This window comes from Sciurus carolinensis, chromosome 11, assembly GCF_902686445.1.
Source record: "Sciurus carolinensis chromosome 11, mSciCar1.2, whole genome shotgun sequence".
NCBI lineage: Eukaryota > Metazoa > Chordata > Mammalia > Rodentia > Sciuridae > Sciurus > Sciurus carolinensis.
Window position 1 is genome coordinate 70444552 of NC_062223.1, and position 25933 is coordinate 70470484.

General features: G+C 38.1%; 1 protein-coding gene across 5 annotated transcripts; it reads left to right on the forward strand.

Annotated features, from left to right (window-relative positions):
- Positions 1 to 2297: 2297 nt before the first annotated feature.
- On the forward strand, positions 2298 to 25933 carry LOC124958084 (interferon-induced very large GTPase 1-like). 5 transcript variants are annotated; one of them, XM_047515784.1, is made up of 5 exons: positions 2298 to 2381; positions 3801 to 3902; positions 11749 to 12072; positions 20562 to 20662; positions 21584 to 25933. In XM_047515784.1, the coding sequence occupies exons 3-5, from the start codon at positions 11796 to 11798 to the stop codon at positions 25367 to 25369; spliced, it is 4164 nt and encodes a 1387-aa protein (XP_047371740.1). In that variant the 5' UTR covers positions 2298 to 2381; positions 3801 to 3902; positions 11749 to 11795; the 3' UTR covers positions 25370 to 25933. The 5 variants fall into 5 exon arrangements, with proteins under 5 accessions (XP_047371740.1, XP_047371741.1, XP_047371742.1 ...); XM_047515785.1 differs by having other exon boundaries at positions 2366 to 2381; positions 3823 to 3902; XM_047515786.1 differs by lacking the exon at positions 2298 to 2381 and adding an exon at positions 5024 to 5111 and having other exon boundaries at positions 3693 to 3902.

A 25933-nucleotide genomic window follows, 5' to 3' on the forward strand; every position in this document is an offset into this window, starting at 1 on the left:
CATCATTGCCCTATGTACATGTATGATTACACAAATGGTATGAATCTACATCGTGTACAACAATAGAAACGAAATTATGTACCCCATTTGTGTACAATGAATCAAAATGCAGTCTGTAAAAAATTAAAAGCTAAATAAAAATAATTTTAAAAAAGAATTTTACCATGGAGATAATGGAAAATAATTTAAGGGTTTTAGTAGGGATTTTTTTTTTTTTTGTACTGGGGATTAAACCCAAGGTACTTAACCATTGAGCCATATCCCAGTCCATTTTGTTGCTCTTGTTTTATTTGTTTGTTTGTTTGTTTTGGTTGAGACAGAGTCTCTCTAAGTTGCTGAGGACCTTACTTAATTGTCGGGGTTGCTTTGAACTTGTGATCCACCTGCCTCAGCTACCCAAGCCACTGGGATTACAAGCATGAGCCACTGCACCCAACTAGCACAGAAATTTTCATTTTAGAAATCTCTTTGAGAAAGAAAGGTAGAATTTCTATGGTAACTTAACAGTTTAGTAACAGGAATGGGTGCTTCTACTCTCTGGTTCATGAATCCAAGTTAAGTTACTTTTCTACATACTATGTAAGTTCTGAATTCAAGTCTTAAGTTTGAAGAACTAGAAAAACAAATTTAACTTTGATTTACACAGTGCTCATAAAATCAGAAAATAGGGAAATTATGCCTCCACCATTTTTGTTCCATAGATTTCCAAAGAGAAATTTCCAGACATCCAGGGATATTCATCTCAAGTTTCTCAATGAATTTTAGAAGAGAAATATTTTTAGTAGCCCAGGCATTCTAAGGTAAATTTTGTCAGGCCACTGACCCCCATATCCATGTTAATAGGATTGACTTGTAGATGAAGCCCCCATGAATAGGATGGCCACATGAAAATTTCAGAGAAGGCTAAGGTTAAAACTCCACCAGTCTGGGGCTGCAAATTAGTGCAGCCACTCTGGAAAGCAGTGTGGAGATTCCTTAGAAAACTTGGAATGGAACCACCATTTGACCCACCTATCTCACTCCTCGGCCTATACCCAAAGGACTTAAAATCAGCATACTACAGAGATAAAGCCACATCAATGTTCATTGCTGCTCAATTCACAATAGCCAGATTGTGGAACCAACCTAGATGTCCTTCAATTGATGAATGGATAAAGAAACTGTGGTATATATATATACAATGGAATATTACTCAGCCATAAAGAATGATAAAATTATGGCATTTGCAGGCAAATGGATGAAACTGGAGATTATCATGCTAAGTGAGATACGCCAATCTGAAAAATCCAAAAGACGAATGATCTTACCGATAAGTTGATGATGACACATAATGGGGGTTGGGAGGGGGGCTAGAATGGAGGAAGGAGGGACTGTATACAGGATAAAGAGAGGTGGGGGTTGGGGGGGAGGAAATAATAACAGAATGAATCAAACATCATTACCCTATGTAAATGTATGATTATGCAAATGGTATGCTGTTACTCCATGTACAAACAGAAACAACATGTATCCCATTTGTTTACAATAAAAATAAATTAAAAAAAAAAACTCCACCAGTCAATGTGAAGCAATTGAACACCTGCAGAAGGTGGAACCCAATTTTCCTGGCAAACATCAAACAGCAATAAATTAGTGCTTTTCGCTTCAGCCTTACTTTAATTTCACTTTAAAGTTTTCTGGCTTGACTTTTTGTGTCTGGCTCTAAATTTTCTTTCATTAGAACACAAGGACTGAGGTTTGGAGCTGCAGTTCTCCACTCTCCTGACACCATGACCAGAGGCATTGCACAGCCATTTCTCTTCAGGGTCTTACAGCCAGTATTACAAAAAACAGGGTACCTAATTCCTCTTTGATGGAATCTTCACATCTCTTTTTACCTCCCTCTCCCTCTGCTTTCCCTCTGGGTGAAACTTTCTTTGGTCTTGGAAATATAATTCCTATTTCTTCAACACACTATGGCAGCCAATGTGCTAAATTTATGTTAAAATGTCCTGTTTTGTGCTCTCCTTAAGGCTGTTATTCAGAGATGCAACAAGATATTTGAATGCAGGTAAGAAATGGACTGGGAGGAAATACTAGATAACCTAAATTAATATCTCATCTCAAACTGTTACCAGATCACATGCTCAGAGAAAGGGCTTCAAGGAAAACAGGCCAAGGCCTGCCCAACTAACACTCCTTAAATACTCTGATGTTTGAGGGAGATTTGGCTAGAGATACCCAGTGCTGCCAGGAACTGAGTACTGAATCAAGGAGTACAAAAAGAATGCAGAACACAGCAAGAAGCAGAGGACTCCTCCAGGCCAAGGCAGCAGTTGAGTCTCTCAGTCTCCGGGAGATGGAACACTTGCCAGGACAGTGAGACCCTCCTTGCTGGGCAGGTGAAAGCAGCTGCTGCTAGGACAGGACCCTTTCAGAGTATGTGGTTGGGCCAGTATATTACCTAGCAGGTGTGCCATTACTTCTGGTCAAACAACAGGTTCTCACTTTTAGTGATGACCTATGTTGGTTAATATACACAGCCACTGTTTAGGGTTGTTGTGTCTGATGTCTGTTTCTGATGTCCACTGCCTCAGGGATCCAGAAACATCATCACTGTCTAAGGGATAATACTAGTTTTCTTTTAAGCCCTCAAGTGAGGAATGGGAAATATTTTCTTTTTTTAAAATTTTTTAAAATTTTATTAGTTCTTTTTAGTTATGCATGACAGCAGAATCCATTTTGACATAATTATACGAGCATGGAATATATCTTATTCTAATTTAATCCCCAGTACCTCATCTCAAGTTTCTCCATGAATTTTAGAAGAGAAATTTTTTTAGTAGTCCAGGCATTTAGTAGCCCTTCCCCTTCCCTCCACCCAGCCCATTCCCTTCCCTCTACTGCTCTTTGTGCCACCTACCCATTGTTTTGTTTTTTACTTAATTTCTTGTGGATATACACAATGATGAGACTCACTGTTATTTATTCATGTGTGTACAGAGGAAAGTTTAGTCAGATTCATTCCTGAATTCCACTGTCTTTCCTTTCCCTATCCTTCATCCCTTCCCCTTTGTCTACTCCACTGGACTTCTTTTCTTTTTTTACCCCCTCCCTTCCTCTTATTGTGGATTAGCTTCAACATATCAGAGAAAACATTCAATCTTTGGTTTTTTGGATATTCTTCTTCTGAATATAATGGGTGCTTCTTCTTGATAGCTACCATTATATAAAAGGCCAAAACCAGGAATACCAATAAATCTTCAGACATCTCTCTCCCTCAAGGAGACATTTTTTAAAGTATATGATTTTAACACAATGGGGAATCCCTTCTGTAAGGCTCCCCACTACAGGAAAAATAATAGCTAACCTTTGTTGAGTACTGATTAAGAGATAATCACTATGCTAAGTGGTTTACATGCCTATTTCATTTCATTTTTAGTCAACCCTAGGAGCTCAGTACTACTATTCTTATTTCAAAAATGAGAAGCAGAGACTGACAGTTTCAGTAATCTAATTCAACTAGTAAGTGATCTCACTGGAATTTAAGTGTGGATCAGTATAAATCCAATCCATGCTCTTACCCACTAGCTAGATGGGAAAGATCTTAAAATCCAACCTTGGAATTGATATAATATGTAAAGAGGTGCAATTGGAAAAGTTTTTAAATAGGGATAACACCTCTAACTGTGCCCAGGCCCCCACCTTCCTGTGGGTAGTAGGTAAGAAGGTGTGGACTAGTAACACAGGTGGAGCTCTTATCACAACATACCTCATTTTCAGTCATGTTTGTTTGTTTTTAATCAAACTGGTTGTTTCAGTTTACAAACTGCCTCCAGAAAGACAGGTAAATTTCTATCAGCAAGAACAACCTCTCAACCCCTGGTGTGACTGACTGGGAAGAAGGCCTAGGATTCATTCTGGTGAGTATCCCCTTCCCTCAGGGGGCCACAGTGAGGTTAGAGTCCCCGTTTCTCCAGAGGCCTCATGCCTGATTTCTGGGGCCTAAGGCTTCTTTTTTCTCCTATAGTATGCAAGAAGGTTTTCTTGTTCCTAATCTCTGCTTTCCTTCTTTGTTTCTCTTTCTCTCTCTCTCTGTCTCTCTCTCTCTCTCTCTCTCTCTCCCTCCCTCTCTCTCTGTCTCTCCTACCCAGTCCCTCTTCCGTATCCCCCGTCTCTATCTCATCATTCTCCATTGCTCTATTGCTCTTTGCCTTTCTTGTGTCCTGCCTTTCTGTCTCTGTCTTCTGTGTCTTTCAACTCAGTAAGATCCTGCTTTAAACACGTGGTTTAGAGTTCTTTGTCCAAATTTAGGAAGCTTTGGGAGAATCCTCATCAAGGGCACCAAGGCTGAACTATCCCTGGTAACATGAATGGTGTGGGGAGGACACAAAGACCAAAGTGCAACTGGAGCTTGGGTCAGCCTGAACTCCAGGGGAATAGACAATGGGAGTTTAGAGGACAGCGTCTCTGGATGGGCTCAGAGACTAGGTCTGAATCCTGGTTCAGATACTAGTATGTGCAAAACAGGCTGATCACAGCCTGCTGTCAGATGTCTAATCTTTAAAATGGAGGTTGAACTATGCAATCTGTAAGGTAATTTCCCATCAGTCAGAATCTTCTAGAGAATGCAAAAGCTCATCTGCCTGCCAATTTGCTGGAGCCTTGTCCCACTTTAGGCTGTCACTGTTACTAGAACCAAACAAAACATTACTGCTCCTGTCACCAGAATGGAGGTCCTGAGGAGGTCTCCTAAAAGGGAGATGGTCCTCAGCTAGGCTGTGAGGATCCTTGATATCATTGCAGACAGGAATTTTAAGGACAAAATGAGGTACAGACTGGTTTTTATTGAGAGACAGAAAGAAGTACACACTCTAAGAAACATAGTAGAATCCAGGTGTTGGAGAGGAATGTGCTAGCTGATCTTAGGCATATTTATGCATGTAAAATCTATAGTGCAGGGACATGATCAAAGAGGGGTTTTTTAGTGCTCCCACAAACACTGGGATGGTGATCATTTTCTTTTCTTTTTTGGTTTTCAAAGGATCTGATTTGTGAATTTTAAAGTACAACATTGGTGTACCTATGGATAAGGCCTAACAATTGACTAAATAGTGTTGTTAATGATCAAGGTATGTGAAAGTGACCTTTATATCTAGACATTTAATCCATATAAAAGTGGACTTTAAATCTAGACTTTAAATCATGGCTTGTCTTGTTTCATCCTGCATGCCTCCTCTCTACCCATCCTTATTCCTTCTATCCTAGTGCACTCCCATCATGTTCCACTGTGCCCTTTACCTACATTCATCTTCATCCTAAAATACATATGTGAGTCAGACTGTATGCACATGTCCCCTACAAGACTCTGAGCACTTTTTATATTAGCTTTTGAATCCCCAAAATATAGTACTGGCATATGTAATGTGAAACAAAAATCACAAATAAGGCAGGCCCTTGTGGCACGTGGCACATTCCTGAAATCCCAGCAACTCAGGAGGCTGAAACAGGAGGCTCAAAAGTTCGAGGCCAGCCTCAGTAATTTAGGAAGGCCCTAAGCAATTTAGTGAGATCCTGTCTCAAAATAAAAGCTGAAAATAAAAGGACTGGGGATATGTCTCATTGGTAAAACACCTCTGGGTTCAAGTCCCAGTATAAAAAATGAAAAAAAAAAAAAAAAAAAAAAAAAAAAAAAAAAAAAAAACAACAAAGATAGTTTTCTTCTTCTGGTGCAAAACAAACTTACAAACTGGGATTTCAGGTGAGAAATCCCACCCAGACTGACAGAATAAACTGATTGATAGCCCTTTCTCAATTCCATAGGTGATGATACACAGACCTTCTTAGTTGGTGGAGCAATCTGCCAGGTTAATTCCCATGACAATTGAGACTCTGGTGTGTTAACGACTTACGCAACCCCCACAAGCAGATGGCATCCCCTAATTTCTTACTGGGACAAGTGGCATCTAGCCACCTGAGATTGAGCAATTACATGTCTGTAAGGCCCTTACTATTCTATTTTGCTGCTTTGGGAACTGAGGCCATGATTAAGAGGGGTGGCAGAGTGGAGTGGAGGGCATTCTTATTATGTCACTAGAGCAAAATTCTTAGACCGCCACCAAACAGATCAGAGCAAAAGCACTTGCCGAGGTTTGTTTTTATTAATCAAGAACCTAAGTTGGAGGTTTCAAGATGATCAGATAGGTCCTAGTTTCAACCATCAACTCTGCGTGATGATTTTACTTTGTATGCTTCTAGATTTCGTTGTCTATAAATGTTGTACTTGTCTTTCTAACCTATAAGAGGGGAACAAAACCTCTGCCAATATGCTTACCCAGTGATTCGCATTGACCACTTACAGTTCTCCAGACCAAAACAGAATGAAACTTAATTGCTGTGTTTGTACCTAGACCATTTTGTGTATCTGTTAGCTTCCCTAGAACAGTTTAGACCAAAAACCATTGCTCCAATTTGGCCCTGTCTCTCAAAGACCATCTCCTGCATGTCTCTTAGGATCACTGAATATTTCCCTCCTCCCTGGGACATGGCTTCCTGGAAATAAACTTTCCCAGCACCATGGGATTTCCCCTCAGCGATGGGAAACACTGACTCCTGACATACCTTCTTTAGTGTGGTGTTCATCTGGTATCTTTAGTTACATGACCCTTCTTAGTTGGTGGAGCAATCTTCCTGGTTAAGCATCTTTAGACACTGGATTAAAAAAGAGGAAATGATAGGTAGAAAGTCAGAATGGCTGCAGAATGGTCAAAGACAAAACAAAAATCCTTTTGTAAGCTTTAGAGGCTTGCTGACAGGGTTAAGTTGCTACACAGACACTGTCAAGAACTGAAGACAAAACAATTTTTGGTACTTTATCGATGTGCTGAAGACCGGAAAAAAATGCCCTCCACTCCACTCTGCCAGCCCTCTTGATCATGGTCTCAGGGTGACTATTCTGTTCTTGGCATAGATATTTCAAAGAACTCGCAAAATTTATAACGACCCTTATTTGCCTCAATTTCTCATGACTGGCTCAGTAATTGATTATCTCCAAAGAATGCTGAAGGGGAAATAAATTCTGGGATTCCTCTTCCTTTTTTGTTATAAAAGTCTCAATCCTGACTTTTTTCATGGGACCATCCACTCAGTTTCCAACCTGAACTTCTGTATTCTGATTTGCAAATCTATTCTGTACCCAAATAAAGCTGATTTGCTTTCATTTTAACCTCATTTGTGAATTTTGGTTCATACTGGGATGCTGAAAAGTGGCTTTTATACTTTTAGAATTAAGGAATTCAGTTAATGAATAACAATAATTGCTTCATCCTCTGAGTTCCTATACCCCATGCTGAAGTAATTGCATTCAAGTTTAATCCCATGTATGCTGTGCTTGGGTCTGTCATTTTTCATAAATCTCTTAAGGCCTGGAAAGTCACTCTATTTATCTTTGATTCTCCATCACCTACCACAGCACCATACAGTATACTCAGTAAATTATTGTTTAAAATTAAGTAGTAGAATAAATATACAAAATAAAATAGAGAATATTACAGAACCCATCCAGGACTCATTGGAACCTGAGAAGAGGAGAGGGGGGACTTGGGAGTCAAAAAATCTTACTTATCACAGTATAAAAGCACTATGTTTCAATATTTAACAATTGATAAGATGTATATCAGCTCTGCATATATAAAGCCCTTAATTTACCAATCTCTCATCACATTTCCTTTGGGTGACTGCATTTATTTTTTATGGTATTGGCTATTATCATTATGATTCCCTAACCTAAATCTTTAACTCAAAGAGGCTTCTGGAACACAACGGTGTAACCAGTTTAAGAGTTAGTTTTTCCACTAGGATGTCAATGTAGGAGTTAAAAGCATTAGTTCTAGAACCAACTTGTTACATAGCCATGGACAAGATAGACCTGATTCATCACATATAAACTTACACATATTGCCTAATAATATTGTTATAAGTAGTAAATAATACAATACACGTAAAGTACTTAAAAGAAACTACACAGCACCCATGTTAACGATTACATTAAACTCAATGTCTGGTAACTGAATCGATCATTTTCTTTCATTCCCAACCCTGTAGTCCTCCTTCTCAGTAATTACTCAATTATGCACAAGCTTAGGAACAATCTTCAAGGCCTCCTATACTTCTATTTTCACAAATAATTTAAAATTCAATCCTTTAAATATTTTTTCTATATCTAATCAGTCCTATCATTGATAGTCATTACTTCCTACTAGTATCAAAATATTAGTTAACCTTCTGGTGCTCTTCGACCAATGGATGAAAAAAATAACTGAAAATATATAGAGAAAACAAAAATGGTTCCCTTAGAAACTCAAGGGGTGGCAAGTTCCCAAGATTCTGGCTTCAGGGATCCCACCTGTGTCTCATTCCCTAACTTTTCCTCCCTGGATTCTTCTGTTTAGCCTCCTTTACTTCTTCTTTAAACATTGGAATGTTACTTAGTGCCAGGGTACTTTTTTCTTCTCCACCTACACCTTCTTCCCAAGTAACCTTACCAGTCGCATGTCTTCAAATACCGATGGCTCTCTAATTAGTATCTCCAAATTGAACATATACCCCACTTAAGTCTAATTCCCATCTTCACTTACCTTTCCAATATGTATTGTAACCTAAATAAGACCCCAAACTGTTCATGTAATAAACCTTGACCATCCCAAAGCATAGCACCATCATCAATCTATTTGCTTGGGTCAGAATTCTATAAATTTTATATATTTGTTTTCAATCACTACATAATACATTATCATTTTAGCAGCTTAAAATACTAAAGTATTACCTAATGCATTGTAAGAATTTAATATATTGCTGTAACAATTATCATCATCAATCATCTTTCTAATTAAATTTCATAGATGTTGCAAGATTATTAAATAAAATTATGTAAACTATTTTTAAAATACCAATTTGCTATTTTAGTTTCCATGGGTCAGGAGTCTAGATATGGGTTACCTGGGTCCTTTGCTCATTTCAAGAGGCTGCAATATAGGTATCAGAATGCTGCAGTTCTCAACTCAAGTTCAAGGTCATCCTCCAAGATTGTTTAAGTTATTAGAAGAATTCAGTTTCTTGTACCTATGGGACTGAGATTCCCATTTTCCTGCTGGCTGTTAGCCTGAGATCACTCTCACTCCCTAGAGGTTGCCTGCAGTTCCTTAACATGTGGCTCATGCAGGCAGTTTATAACATGCTCTCTTCCAGATGAAGCTCTCTCTGCCGCTGCTTCTTGTCTCTTGTAAGAACTAACCTTATTAAGTAAAGCCACACAATGAAATTTTCCTTTTGCCATAAAAGGTAACATAATCACAGAAGTGATTTCTGATCATGTTTATGGGTTTTGCTCACATTGAAGAGATAAAGATTACATAGAATGTGTACACCAGAGGGTGAAAATCCTGGGGGACATCTTAGACTCCTGTCTACTACATTATCCTTTAATTTTCACTTTCCTCTACATCCTATAAACAAACCATCAATAATTTTAGATGGTAATGCCTACAAGGTAAAACCTAAATAAGACCATTGCTCATTATCTTCCTCACTATAATCTCAGTTCATTATGCCATCATTTTTGGACCACTACAATGCTTTCTTAATGTTTACACTATTGTTTCCATATTTCAACACGCTTCAATTGCTTCCCATTACATACAGAACATAACCCCAAATCCTCAAGCATTCTTTCATCTCTTTTTCATTTTTGCTCCAGCCACACTGGTCTTATTCTAGTGCCCAAAATACAAAACTTGATTTCTGTTTTAGGCATTTCCATTGTCTCTTCCTTATTCTTAGAAGGTTCTTCTCATAGTTCTTCACATATTACCTGCCTTATCTCCTTTCAGGTGTTAACTATCACATTATCAGAGTAGTCTTTTCCCAACAGTCCGTACCCTCCACTCCATGGTAATATTTCACCACATCGTTCTATTCTATCATTTTTTTTTTATTTAGCTTTTAATTTTTTACAGACTGCATTTTGATTCATTGTACACAAATGGGGTACATCATTTTGTTTCTATGGTTGTACACAATGTAGATTCATACCATTTGTGTAATCATACATGTACATGGGGTAATGATGTCTGTCTCATTGCACTATTTTTCACACCCCTCTCCCTCTCATTTCCTTCTACATAATCTAAAGTTCTCCCATTATTCTCTCATTCCCCACCCGCCCTCACCACCATTATATATCATTCTCCACTTATCAGGGAAAACATTTGGCATCCCTGTCTTGTTCCAGTTTTTGGAGGAAATGCTTTCAGTTTGTCTCCATTAAGAATGATGTTGATTATGGGCTTAGCATAGATAACCTTTACAATGTTAAGGTATGTTCCTACTATTCCTGTTTTTTTCTAGTGTTTTAAGCATGAAGGGGTGCTGTATTTTATCAAATGCTTTCTCAGCATCAATGGAAATAATCATGTGATTCTTAACTTTATTGATGCGGTGAATTGCATTTATTGATTTCTGGATGTTGAACTAAACTTGCATCCCTGGAATAAACCCCATTTGATCATGGTGCACTGTCTTTTTAATATTTTTTTTATGCAATTTGCCATTATTTTGTTATGGAACCAACTCAGATGCCCTTCAGTAGATGAATGGATAAAGAAAATGTGGTATATATACACAATGTAATATTGCTCAGCCTTAAAGAAGAATGAAATTATGGCATTTGCAGGTGAATGGATGGAGTTGGAGAATATCATGCTAAATGAGATAAGCTAATCCCAAAAAACCAAAAGCCAAATGTTTTCTCTGATATATGAATGCTGATTCATAATGGGACGGGGATGGGGAGTGATGAATGGAGGAACTCTGGATTTGGCAGAAGGGATTAAGGGGAGGGAAGGGAGAAGGGAAGTGGGAACTATGGTGGAATAAGATTGACATCTTTAACCTAGGTATTTGTGTGATAGCATGAATGGTATGGGTTCTACATCATGTACAACCAGAGAAATGAATAGTTGTACTCCATTTGTGTACAATGAATTAAAATGTATTCTGCAGTCATGTATAATTAAATAGAATAAATAAAAAAACAGGGAGACAGAAAAAATGATGCTGATATTGGCTTTAATATCAAATACTTGCACACCTAGAAAAGTTATTTTTTTTTTCAGCATAGGACAAAGTAGAGGCAAATGAGAGGAGGAAGCATAGGGGAAGGGTGAAGATTCTATAGTTACAAAGAAATCAGAGAATTAATTTTTGCTATTCCTATTGTTTGTCCCAATTTTCATATGCAAATAAAATCTCCTAAAAAAAATCTGCCTACCCACCCAAAACATACAAGTAACACAAGCATAAATGTCTTCATTTTTTCTGTTACACTTTAATTCACTGTAACTGCCCATAATTCACTTACTTTTTTCTATCTACTGGGAAACAGTATCCATCCCTCTCCATAAGATGCCATCTCATCCCATTCCCCACAAAACAGACATCATGTAATAAATAATCTTGGAAATTCTAGGGGTGCAGCAAGACTGTGGAGAAAGAGAAAGGAAAGCAAATTGCTCTGAATCTTTGAGGAATATCAGCTATGTAGGAAATATGTACCATGGGCACAGCTACTGAGGATCAAGGGGGTTTTATTTGTTTGTTTGTTTGTTTTTCAGCAAAATAGTCATTGATCTCACCTCTACTTGTCTTTTTCTCACTTCTCTTCAAGCATTTGGCTCACGCAATTCCCATCACCCTTGTGGTAATCCATTTCAGGTCGATAACTGCAAGGATATCATTTCCTGGAGATTCGGCTGTTCAGAATGGAGAGCACATCAAAGGTCTTCCTTCTTACCATCCTTGAGGAGCTCATAGAGGAGGAATTGTCGAAGTTCAAGTTCCGACTGACATGCACACCTCTTGCTTCTGGATACAACCACATTCCTCGGGGCACTCTGGAGCAAGTAAACGCAGTCACACTTGCTGAACTATTGATCCAGTACTATGGGGAAGAATACTCAAGGACTGTGACCCAGGAGGTCCTGAAAGCCATAAACCAACGCAGCCTGGCAGAGAAGATCAGCAAATTCACAGAAAATTGTAAGTCTAAAACCAACCTACCCTTTCCTCTGCCGGATATGATTCAGCACTTTCCCTGAAATCTTCCATGTAATTAATTACACATGAACATGGACAGCATAATATATAAAAGGAGCTGTGTTTCATGGAACTTTGTTAAAAAATAATTTACTAACCTAGAATTTACATAAAATAAAATTAACTATTTTTTATTTTTTTCATTTTTCTGATTGTACATATTGTAGGATCACATTGTTCATTGTGTCTGTTTCACTCTATTCTTCCTACCCCCACACCCCTTCCCCTCCTTTCACTCCCTTCTACCTAAAAAAAGTAAATCTATTCATCCCTAGCCTCCCCACACCTTATTGTGAATTAGCTTCTACATATCAGAGAAAACATTCAGCCTTTGGTTTTTTGGGGGGTTTGGCTTATTTCACTTAGCATGATATTCTCCAACTCCATTCATTTACCAGCAAATGTCATAATTTCATTCTTTAAAACTGAGTAATATATATCACATGCACACACACTCACACACTCACACACACATATATATATATATCACATTTTCTTTATCCATTCATCTAGGTGGGTTCTATAGTTTAGCTGTTGTGAATTGAGCTGCTATAAACATTGATGTGACTGTGTCATTGTAGTATGCTGATTTAAGTCCTTTGGGTATATGCCAGGGAGTGGGATAATTGATCAAATGGTGATCCCATTCCAACTTTTCTGAGGAATCTCCATACTGCTTTCCATAATCGTACCATTTTGCATTCCCACCAGCAATGTATGAGTATACCGTTTCCCCTACATCCTCACCAATATTTACTGTTGCTTGTATTCTTGATCAATGCCATTCTGATTGGAGTGAGATGAAATCTTAGAACAGTTTTGATTTGCATTTCTCTAATTGCTAGAGATGTTGAATGAACACTTTTTCATATATTTGTTGATTGATTGTGAAGTGTCTATTCACTTCTTTTACCCATTTATTGATTGCATTATTTGGTCTTTTTGGTGTTAAGTTTTTTGAGTTCTTTATATATCCTAGAGATTAATGCTTTATCTGGTGCATGTGGTAAAGATTTTCTCCCAATCTGTAGGCTCTCTCTTCACATTATTGATTATTTCTTTTGCTGAAAAGAAGCTTTTTAGTTTGACTTCATGCATTTATTGATTCTTGATTTAGCTTCTTGCACTTTAGGGGTCTTGCTAAGGAAGTCAGATCCTAAGCCAATAGGGTGAAGATTTAGGCTTACTTTTTCTTCTAGTAGTTGCAGGGTCTTTGCTCCAGTGCCTAAGTCCTTGATTCACTTTGAGTTGAGTTTCATGCAGAGTGAGAAATAGAGTTGTAATTTTATTTTGTTACATGTGGCTTTCCATTTTTTCCAGCCCTGTTTGTTGAAGAGGCTATCTTTTCTCCAATGTATGTTTTTGGCACCTTTGCCTAGCAGGAGATAACTGTATTTATGTGGGTTTGTCTCTGTGTCTTCTATTCCATACCATTGATCTACATGTCTGTTTTGATGCCAATAGCATGCTGTTTTTATTACTATAGCTCTGTAGTATAGTTTGAGGTCAGTGATAGCAGGAACATACCTCAACATCATAAAAGTCATATATGCTAAACCCAAGGCCAACATAATTCTGAACAGAGAAAAATTAAAAGCATTCCCTCTAAAATTTGAAATAGGACAAGGATGCCCTCTTTTACCACTTTATGTAACATTGTCCTTGAAACTCTGGCCAGAGCAATTAGAAGAAAGAAATTAAAGGTATACAAATAGGAAAAGAAGAACTCAAACTATCACTATTTGCCAATGACATGATTCTATATTTAGGTACAAAAAAATTCCATCAAAAATCCTCTAGAACTAATAAGTGAATTCAGCAAAGTCACAGGATATAAAATCAATACCCATAAATCAAATACATTTCTATACATCAGTAATGAATCCACTGAAAGAGAAATAAAGAAAGCATTCACTGTAGCCTCAGGAAAAATAAAATACTTGGTAATCAATCAAACAAAAGAGGGGAAAGACTTCTACAAAGAAAACCAAAGAACACCAAAGAAGGAAACTGAAGAAGACCTTAGAAAATGGAAAGACCTCCCATGCTCCTGGATAGGCAGAATTAATATCAAAATAGCCATACTACTAAAATCATTAGACAAATTTAATGCAATTCCTATTAAAATCCCAATGACATTCTTCATAGAACTAGAAAAAACAATCGTGAAATTCATTTGGAAAAAATAAGAGACCCAGAATAGCCAAAGAAATCCTTACCAAGAAAAGTGAAGCAGGAGGCATCACAACACCAGACCTCAAACTATATTACAGAGCAATAGTAAATTAACCACTTCAAAGGGAACAATTCAATGGCATTTAGTACCACAAGGTTGTGCAAATATCACCTGTCTAGTTCCAAAAAATGTCCTTTACTCCAAACTTAAGCCCCTTACCCAGTAAACAGTTTCCTCCCATTATCCTCCCTACTCCTCCCAGACCCTGGAAACCATCAATCTGTGTCCTATATGTTTATATGTTTTTATATACTCTAACTATTTCATATGAATGATCTCATACAGTGTGACTTTTGTGCCTGGATACTTTCCCCTTAGTATGCTTTTGAGCTTCATTTGCATTGTAGCATGTAGCAGCACTTTATTCCTTTTATGTGTAGACAGTATTCCATTTTAAGTATTTGCAACCCTTTGTTTTCCATTGCACTGTTGAAAAACATTTCATCTGTTTCTACCTTTTGGCTAGGGAAAATAGAGCTATTATGGCTATACATATACAAATACTTGTTTGAGTACCCGTTTTTCATGTTTTGGGGTATATACTTAGGAGAATTGCTGAGTCATATGATAATTTTATAGTTAATTTTTGAGGAAACACCAAACTGTTTTCTGTATTAGTTGAACTGTTTTGCATTCTCTCCAACATTGCACAACCTCCTCTCCAGTATTTGTTATTTTCTATTTATTTGATTATTAGGATAATTGTTAGTTAGATGTACGGGGCAGTTTTGGTTCGTCGATAACTCCCAGAAAAAACGCTCCACAGATACAGGTCCCACACGAGGAACTTTATTCTAAGCGAACTAAACGTGCCCGCTCGGGGGAAAGGGGAAAGGGAAAGAAGAAAGATGGCGCAGGGTTCCTTGTCAGATATTGGAATTTCGCGGGCTGGGAGGAACCAATCGCGGAGGAGAATTATTACAAACTGACTGATGGACCAATGACATATTGGAACGTAATGTAGGAGGCAGGAAGTTTACAGCGATGTAAGCCGGAAATTCCTGTAACGGGAGAGGCGGGCTTAACGGCAGATTGACAGGTGGTTTGGGAGGCTGGGTTCCTGTAGCGGGAGAGAAAGGTTGCTTTTTACCTAACATTCCCCCATTTCCTTTTTTATAAAAAAAAATTTTTTTGGGTACATGGATGAAGGTCAGTCTTCTATAATTACTTCCTGCTGGGGTGTAGACGTAGAGCTGGTATCATTATGACAGGAAGAACTGGAGACTTGATAGTTTCTCTGGAGGCACATCTGCAGCCAGGCTCCAATCCTGGAGGCACATTGGCAGCCAGGCTCCAATTTTTGTGAGATCCTGATATTTCTGCAATACAAGTTGATTAATTGACATGGAAGTAAAGACAGGGGGTGGAAGAACTGAGAAGTTGTTCCCATAACAAGGCCTAGCAAAGGCTGGATAGTACAGGCCTTCATTTGGGAGCTTTAACATTGTCTAGGTCATCAGGAATGTGAACACAACATTTAGTAGAGCTCTCTATACTTCTGTTACTAGCAAACATAGATTAAGCCTATTTGTGTTTGTAGGCCTTAAACTGACTAAAAACTTCTGACTCTAGCAGTTTCTCTTGATAGTTACTATTATTTTTAAATGCCCAAGAATGGCTGTACTTAGGTTTTAACTGATTTGCTAGGTGTTTAAGATCAAACTGGTCAAAGTGACCTGTTCCTGTCTGTTAAAGAGTCAGCTAAGTTTCCACAGGGGTCACTCATAGAGAACTTAAGAGCAGCTTCTTAGCTCCATTAGTGCAATTGGTTAGGCAGGGTCTTTTCGATGACATGGCTTTCCTTGAAAGCGCCAGGGATGTCTCCCTTTTTCTGTGACACTCCTCTGCAGCAGATGCACTGAGTGGCTTTTTCTCTAGCAGTCTCATCAATCTCCTTGCTCAGGAGGTTGTGTGACCCAGAGTTGCAAAGCTCCTTGGAGAAGTCCTCTTGTTCACTGGGTTCAGGCTGACTTTGAGGGCAAGACCCAAATATGGACTTTTCTTGACCTCTGTATTTAATCGCTATCTCTAAGTTTGATCTTAACCATCAAGCAAGTCAGTCTCACCAGTCATAAAGTAAGAGTACTGGGCTTTAGCTTTAATGTCTATAACTTTACAGTTATTTACCCCCTTTTATCTAATTGGGGTTTACATTAGCTGTTCTATAGGTGATGACTTACTATTCCAAGTTAATTTATGGTGTTCGCTCTTGAAGCAGTACTTCTGCAAAATACTGATCAGGCAACAATTAGAGTTTACAAAGAAAATACAAAATGGAATTACCAACAGTAAAACATTGTTTGTGCAATAGCTATCTTGAATTTTGGCTGAGTTCCATTTGTGCTATTGCATATTACACTCTTTCTTAAATGTCATTTTACATATACCCTATTGATGACAGGTCCTATAATAGAATATTAAATGATAGGTTTACCATTACAGACAAGTTTAATTTGGAGAATAGCAGCTTGATAAATTTTCTGCTTTAAAGGCTTATATACCTGGAAAATATGAACACATTTAATATACAAAGAATAATGTTTTTAAGTATGTTACTCCATGGAATAACCTTATAAATTAATTAGATGTCTCTAACAAACACATTTGAGTAATCCCATACATGTTGACACCAATTCACTCATCTTATTGTAGAAAAACCAAGATATCAGACAAGTGTATCAATAGTATTTGTTGTCTCTTTTCTGTTGAAGAAAATTCCCAGAAAAATTGATATTGGACATTTTATAAACATTAATATTTTATTAGTTTGACCACTTAGAGACTTGTTAATTTTAAGGACATTTTACTTTTATTAGTTTACCCAATTTAAATTGAACCTCATTAAATCATGTGAATTAAAAATATTTGGATCCTTTTTTAAAAATTTAATTTTTATGCGTGCTTATAATTAACACAAAAGCAAAGGTCTTGTAATATTTATCTCCATTGCAATGTAACAGATGTTCAAAAATAACTCTAGAGTTGGATAAAAAGAACTGATCAAAAATCATTAACCTAGGTCTGTAGGATTAAAATTGTGAGCTCAAAAATACAGCATTTAAGAAAAACAAAGTCCTAGAAGAAAAATGATAATGGTTATTAATTAAAGCATGAGAAAATGAGAAGGAAAGTAAAGGTGAAAGGGAGAAAAGAATTCTGAGTTGTAGCCCAGGAGAAATTTTAAATGGACACTTTTTTTTCTTGGGTTTGAACCTGGTCTCCTACTGAGCCTTTCTTCATTTACATTTCAATGTAACCCTTGACTGAGATCTGAATCTGAAAGGGGTTAATATGTTCTAGCAGAGACTTGATGCTTAGGTCCTTTTAACTTCTTGAGTCTGCAGGGAGAGCTAAGAAAGAAAAGAAAAGATTTGAAAATAAGGAATTAGCCAAGAGAACGTGTTCAGGTTTTACTCCCTCCATGTCAGCCACCTCCAGTAAAGGAGCTAGAATGTGTGTATGAGACCGCGTGGTTGGGGAACTTGGAGGGCTGAATGGAGGAGCGGAAGGAGAAACAGAATGAGGTGAACTTGGAAGGGAAAGAAGGGTTAAAAGGTGGGAGAGAAGCCAAGAGAGGTTTAGCAAGAAAGAAAGGAAAAACAAGAAGGGGAAAAGTTCCTTTCCATTCACCAGGTTGCCCATATATGTAGTTAATTATAACTAGTACAAAGCTTGAATTTAGGGTGTCATAAATAGACCATTCTGACTTACTATCTAAAGGACAATTTAGCTCTGATTCAAGGAATAGGTGAAGGGGTTTGAGATGATTTAATAAGCATCTCAGGGGCGAGTTTGCTGGGTTGGATGTTTTGAATTCCATGGTAATCTGAGATCCACCTGGGTAGTGGATTTGGCGTCCCAGAATCCACAGTGCCAGGCAATGAGAGGTTAAAAACAATGATTCGGTCATCACCTGAAATCACTGTTTAACAGGGCAAAAAGCCGAGAGAGGGTTTGAAGACCTGGCCAGGATTTCGAGCGAGAGCCGCGAGGGGCGGGGGGAGCCGCAGAGCGGTGAGAGGAACGAGTAGCTGCAGAAGAGAGTGAGCTTCAAACCCTGAGAAAGAATCTCAGCACCATAAAATTCAGACATCCACCCAACAACTAAGACCAATTATGAGGACCAAGGAGGTACCCCCACACCTCAGCAGCTGAGCGGCAGGAGCCGCGAGGGGTGAAGCCGCAGAGCAGCGAGAGGTGAAGCCACAGGGCGAGCAGCGAAAGGCTGCGAGCCGGCGGAGAGAACTGGGGCAGCCGCTTCTTAAATAAGGAGGGGGACTGCAGCGGGAGCTGCAGGTGGCCGAGATGTGTTTAAATGGTCAGGGGCCTGCCTAAGGGGAACTCACCAATTTTGGAGTCCAGTGTTGTATGCAGAGAACTAGGCATCCAGGTAAATGGAAGGTGAGCCTGAATCTGCAGGTGCAGGAGCAATCAGATGGGTTTCCGCTTGCTTAATCGGCGGGAAAAAAAAAACCATCCCAGCTCTTTCGGCACCAGATGTTAGTTAGATGTACGGGGCAGTTTTGGTTCGTCGATAATTCCCAGAAAAAACGCTCCGCAGATACAGGTCCCACACGAGGAACTTTATTCTAAGTGGACAAAACGTGCCCACTCGGGGGAAAGGGGAAAGGGAAAGAAGAAAGATGGCGCAGGGTTCCTTGTCAGATATTGAAATTTCGCGGGCTGGGAGGAACCAATCGCGGAGGAGAATTATTACAGACTGACTGATGGACCATGACATATTGGAACGTAATGTGGGAGGCAGGAAGGATACAGCGATGTAAGCTGGAAATTCCTGTAACGGGAGAGGCGGGCTTAACGGCAGATAGACAGGTGGTTTGGGAGGCTGGGTTCCTGTAGCGGGAGAGAAAGGTTGCTTTATACCTAACAATAATGAGTTGAAGTGGCAACTCAATATGGTTTTGATTTGAATTTCCCTAATAACTGTTGATTTAGAGCATCTTCTTATGTATTTGATGGCCATTTGTATGTCTTCTTTGGAGAAATGCCTATTCATTTCTTTTGCTCTTTTTTTTTTTGGGGGGGGGCAGGGTGTACCAGAGATTGAACTCAGGGGCACTCCACCACTGAGCCACATCCTCAGCCCTGTTTTGTATCTTAGAGACAGGGTCTCACTGAGTTGCTTAGTGCCTCCCTTTTGCTGTGGCTGGTTTTGAACTGACGATCCTCCTGCCTCAGCCTCCTGAGCCACTGGGCTTACAGGTATATGCCACTGTGCCAGTTCTTTTGCTCACTTCTTTATCAGTTTTTTTGGGGGAGGAGTTGTGGGGGTTTTGTTTGTTTGTTGTTATTGAGTTGTACGAGATTCTCATATACTTTAGACATTACTACCTTATCAGATAGTTAGTTTGTAAATAGTTTCCCCCATTCCATGTGTTTTCTTTTCACTGTTATTTCCTTCCTTTGCTATTCAGGAGCTTTTTAGTTTGATGTAGCTCCACTTGCCTGTTATTGTTTTTATTGCCTGTATTGTTGATCACATCTAAGAAATAATTGTCAAGACCAATGTCAAGAAGTTTTCCCCCTGTGTTTTCTTCAGAGTTTTATAGTGTTGGGTAACAAGATATATACATTAGATGTGTGTAATTTCCAAAGAAACAAACTAACCAATCAATAAATGGGCCAAAGAACTAAACAGACATTTATCAAAAGAAGAAATACAAATGACCAACAAATATATGAAAAATTTCAACATCTCAAGCAATCAGGGAAATGCAAATCAAAACTACACTGAGATTCCACCTCACTACAGTCAGAATGGCAGCCTCAGCTTTAAATCAAATACTGAAATTTGAAATTTGAATAGGATTTATTGGATTTTTTATTTAAATATTAATGGAGAAGTTATAAAGACTGCCTAAACACACATTCAAGTGCAAGGAATTGAAACTTCAAAAAACATTGAAATGAATAAGATTCAATGCATCTTATTAAAATACATGACTTCCAGAGTTCAATATAAGAATCCTAATGGGAGAAAACTCATAATGGGGAGGGGGAGCATTCTGTCAGCAATGCCTTAGTTACTCTGAAATGATTATTGTTCTTTTTATGCCATTTTATATCTGACACCATAATTATTCATGTCAAACTGTTGGTTCCAAACTAGTGGTTGTGGGTGAGGAAAAGCCCTCTACTAATGGAGAGATTAATTAACATTATTTTCCCTCCAAAGGTGGATCTTCCACTGGAAAATATGGCAAAAAAACAAAAAAGAGGAAACAAGAGAATGAAGAAGAACCAGATGAAGATAAACAGAATCTGACAGTTTCAAAGGTTTGTAATCAACTCTGGGGCACGTGTTTGCCCTGGAGTGGAGGGGAATGCCTCAGTCATAGGGATCTTCTACATCTCAGAGACTTACTAACTCCAGTATCCTACTGCCTACCATACCATAGTCTTTCCAACTCAGGACCAACATGCCTCCAAGGTGTTCTAGAGAAGAGTAAGGTCCCAGAGAGGTCTATCTCTCTGTTCATTTCTGTATCACTGTGGACACATTTCTTTATTTTTATGAGTCATTTCTCTCCAAAATGGGAACAATAATAATAATGTGATGTTATCAAAATCAAAAGTTACTGAATAAAATTCAGTCTATTTTCCTCACTAAATTTTTTTTCTGCCCACATATTCTACATTGCTTTCTGTTACCAAAATTGTGCCCAACTTTCACACATCTTTCCTTTGATTTTTCTGTTCTCTTTATCTAAGATGCCCCACCTATTACTTTTCTGCAAAAATCCATTTCATTCCATGATCTAACTTGCACAAACATCTTTCTTACGGCAGGTTCCTTGCTATTTCTTTATAGATTCTCTTTTCTCCTTATTAACTTTCATGATGATCTGCTACAAAAGTCTTTTCTCAACCTTGCCTCCCAGAAAAATCTGGTCACTTTTTCAAATGTATTTCCAGTGCATTTTAAGCTTGCTATTATTATGTTTTTATTTGCATAATAGTGTAGTATTATTTACTACATGCTTGTTTAAAACTCTTGTTATTAAGTTTTAAGTCCTTCAAGGTTGGATTCTGAATTATACTTCATCCCTTGATCATCCCATTGCCTAGCACATAGAAGGACTCAATTTATTTTTGGAAAACTAATGAATATATTCATGCATGAATAAATTTTAAGCCTAACTAAGCCTCTTTATTATATTGACAATAGTCATTATCGTTGTTTCTTTTCCTTTCTAGAAATTTATAAACTTGTTTAAATCAAAGAAAGCACCCAGTGAATCTACTCATCACAGAGATCTTCAACCATGCAATGATAAGGAAGCAACAACTAAAAATCAACACTTTCATGACTTGATCAAGCGGCTTAATCTAGAGTGTTATTATCCCAAGAAGATGACCAAAGTTAATTTTCATTTGATAAATAAGACCTCCTTCCTTGGTATTAAACCAAGTGCTGAGGGGGAGCTACCATATTGTTTTTTAGAGAAACTTTTGGTATTAGATTACCATTCAAGGTACTTAGTTTACAGGGGTAAGATAGAAACAACTTCTACTGCATCACAGACACTGAAAACTACAGATTCAGAGAGGAAATTGCCAACATTTGAAGACTTTTTCACTATCAAGGAAGCACATTCAACCATAGTACCAACTTGCATTCACCCAATGGACATACAAATGGCAATTTTTCACTGTGCAGATGATTTTACAAGACAGTATATTGTGACCAAACTTGCCATTTGTCAATTTGCTCTCCCATTTTTGGTTCCCAATCCCTGTAATTCCCAAATTGAATTCCCTCTTTGGTCTCTTAGGCAAGTCAGGAGAAGCTGGAGAGAGGTAGAAAAAATAGGATGGGAGAAAAAAATTAGGAATTATGATAACCAACTGATTAGCTGGCAGCCTATCCCCATTGTATCTTTCATAAGAGTTGGAAATTTTGTCTCCACTTCCAAGTCACAGATTCTGAATTCACTCCTGAGTAAATGCAAACATGACAATTTTTTTCACCACCATTCTAAGACAGACAATAATAGATGTCTTTTGATGGAAGGGGTGGTGGAAATATGCTGGTTCTGTCCAAGTGGAAGAGCTGAGGACAGATTTGAAAATTGTATTGGCTTCACCAATCTCCATGGAAATGGTGAAATGCATGAGCAGCAAGTGAAGTTCTTGCTTGAGGTCTCCTCTGTCATTATATTCCTCTTGTCATCTTCTGCCATTGAAAAAATGAAGAGTTCCATCCTACCTGACCTTTTAAAATCACCCAAACCACTCATCTGTTTGTTTGAAAATGTAGAAAATATTGTGGATGAGAAGTATGACCTTCACAAAGTAAGAATTGGTATCAAGAATCTACATAAGATAGAATTAGCTGACAAAATTACAGCTACGTTAAAAGAGTTGATGAAGGATTCCAGATCTTGCAGTTTGAATAACTGTGCCAACATTGCTAGGAAGTATAACTTTATAATTGATGAGGATCAAAGAGATTGCCAAGAAGCAGGAAAAAAGGCTGACAACATCATGGATCTCTTGGGGAAAGTGAAATTATCTCAGAGAAAAGAAAAACTGCTTCCCCTGCAGGGACAGCTATGGCATGATTGGTGCAAGAAGGATAAGGAATTCTATCAAGTGAGAGAGAAGGGGAACAGGAGCATTGAACAATACAAAAATGAGATTGAGAAGGAAAAGCAAAAAATACGCTGTGAACAATATCACAAAGTTATTGATCTTACTGACCTGATGAATTCCTTTCTTGAGGGTCTTCAGTCACACCCAGAAACTCACATGGAGCTGTATTTTCTGCAAAGACTGAGTATGTCAATGGAACAATTAAGCAAGAAAGACTTAGAAACGCTCTACCAGAGGCACAGTTTCCTGTTGGCTCAAGTGCAAACAGAGAAGCAAAAGCAGTCAAAGACTGACTCCCTCAGACTCTGGGAGGCTGAACTAGAAGATGTTTCCAAAAAGATCAGTGACTCTACTCTAGGAATTGAGCATTTCCTGAGAGAGGTGGGCCAGATCTATGAAGCTCTGGAAGAAGCTACCTCCCAAACAAATACACTGTTTCTCTCCCTTCCCCAAATGGCTGCTGATCTGATGGTATCTGGAGCTGCCATTGAATTGATGGATGGAGATGCTTCATATGTGCCCTTGAAGTGGGTGGCAGCTGTTTTTGACAAGCTCTCTGAGAAACTTGGAGAAAAACGCATATTTGTTCTTTCTGTCCTCGGCCTGCAGAGCTCAGGGAAGTCCACATTACTGAATGCAATGTTTGGCCTGCAGTTTAGTCTCAGTGCTGGAAGGTGTACTCGGGGGGCCTACATGCAGCTTCTGAAGGTGGAAGAGATTCTCAGAGAACAGCTGGGTTTTGATTTTGTACTTGTTGTGGACTCAGAAGGACTTAAGTTTCCACAGCTCATCAACAAAACACAGGTTGAGAAAAATGAGTTGGCAACCTTTGTCATTGGACTTGGAAACTTAACTCTAATCAATGTTTTTGGAAAGAAACTTTTAGAAATGCATGATATCCTGCAAATAGCTGTCCATGCCTTTCTTAGGATGAAACAACTGACTATGTCCCCAAGATGCCTATTCGTTCATCAAAATATAGCAGAAGTTATAGATACAAATCAAAGTATGGCAAGGCAAAGATGGCTGCAAGAGAAATTAGATGGAATGGCCCTTGCTGCAGCCAGGCACGAACAGCGCTCAGATGTGTGCCAGTTTAGTGATGTCATAAAGTTTGATGTCAAGACCCACATCCATTACTTTGCTTGCCTCTGGGAAGGTTATCCCCCAATGGCCCCTCCCAACCCCTCCTACAGCTGGGACGTCCAGGAGCTGAAAAGCAAGATTCTTAATCTTGCCAAAGAAGAATCCAGGGGAAGTATTTTAAAGATATCAGAACTTAAAGTCCGGATACGAGATTTATGGAAGGCCTTAGTGAATGAGAACTACATCTTTAGGTTTAGGAACACTGAGGAGGTTATAGTCATGAATAAACTAGAGACCATGTACAATAGCTGGGCCTGGGAGCTGAGAAGTCATGTGCTGGAACTGCAGAAACAGCTAACCAACCAGATTCAGAATGGAGAAGTTGAAGAAATCATGAGAAACTCAATCGAGAAACAAGTGGTGGAAAAACATGAAGCCATTAAGCAAAAACTTGAAAAGTGTTTTCGAGAAGACACAGACAGAGATATATTAGCTCAATGGAAAGGTAAATTTGAAAGCAATTTGAAGACTCTTAAAGAGGAGCTTATAGTAGAAATAATGAAAAAATGTGAGACTATAATTAGTGGAAAGAAAGTACAAGACCTTTGGAAGGAACAAAAAGTAAAATTTGAACATAAGTTGTTAGAAAAAATCAGGGGAATGGCTGTGTCCCCCAAGAGAATGGAGTTACATGATAAGGAACTAAGAGATGTGTTCAACAAGATCTGGTCAGAGTACATCTCCATTCTATTGCCTCCCTTATTCCCATCTTCTGATGATCCTGATATTGAAATTGACCTAGAGAACATTCTGCTACAGCATTTTAAACAGCATCCTAATATTGTCAACAAAATTAGGTACCGTAAAACAAAGAAAGCATTTTCTATCAATTATTCTAAACATGTTATTACTTTGCAAAAGTCCCAAGCATATGGGCCTCCTGTGGAAGAGTTTGAAAAAGACATCATGAAGCGAACAGCTAAAATTATGAACGTGGTTAAAGAAATCATACACATAAGAGAACAACAAAATGAGGGATACAGTTCTAGTTATTTCCATGAAATTCTACAAGTGATCCATTCTGAGACTGAGGTTGCATCTCAAGAAGTCACATACTTGCTAACCAACAGCTATAAACTGGAACTTACCCTAGAGCTATTCCAACAGGCAGCAAACAGTTTTAAAAAGATGTGCACTGCATTCAAGATGGCAAACAACCCTATTCTGTTTCTAGAAAGCAAAAAAGAGGAATCTTTTACTAATTTCAAGTTGTCTTACAAACACTGTCAGAACATTGATTGATTTTCTCTGATGCAAAGATTTCTACTGCATTATAAATTAGGGTAAATGCTCAAAAAGCTTATCAGTCCATCATCTATCTTTTCTCTTCAGTTACACTTCCTTCTGTGATGAGCATTTTTGTAACACAGATAATTAAACCTAATCAATTAAACACAGTTTGGATCTACTCTGGAAGTTTTTAAATTAGTAGATTATTCTAACTTCCAATTATTAATTTCCAGAACTGTTATTTTGCCAAAAGTTTAAGTTGAATATTTATTAGAAATAACACAAAACATGCAAATCACTTTTTGGTTAACCAACATATCAAGTAATGTAAAATTATAGAAGAGAAAAAGGAAAATTTAAGAACTAGGAATGTATTGTTTGTTTCCTTCCTTCCCTCCCTCCCTCTCACCCACCCTCCCTTTCTCCCTCTCTCTTTTTTTCTTTTTTTAAACAGTCCCTTCATTAAATTCTCAAAATTCACCATATTGAATGTGCTATATTTTCACAAGTTGTTTAAGTACAGTCCTTTTCACAGGTATATAATATTCTTTAAAGTAAAGTTATTTGTGCAACTCT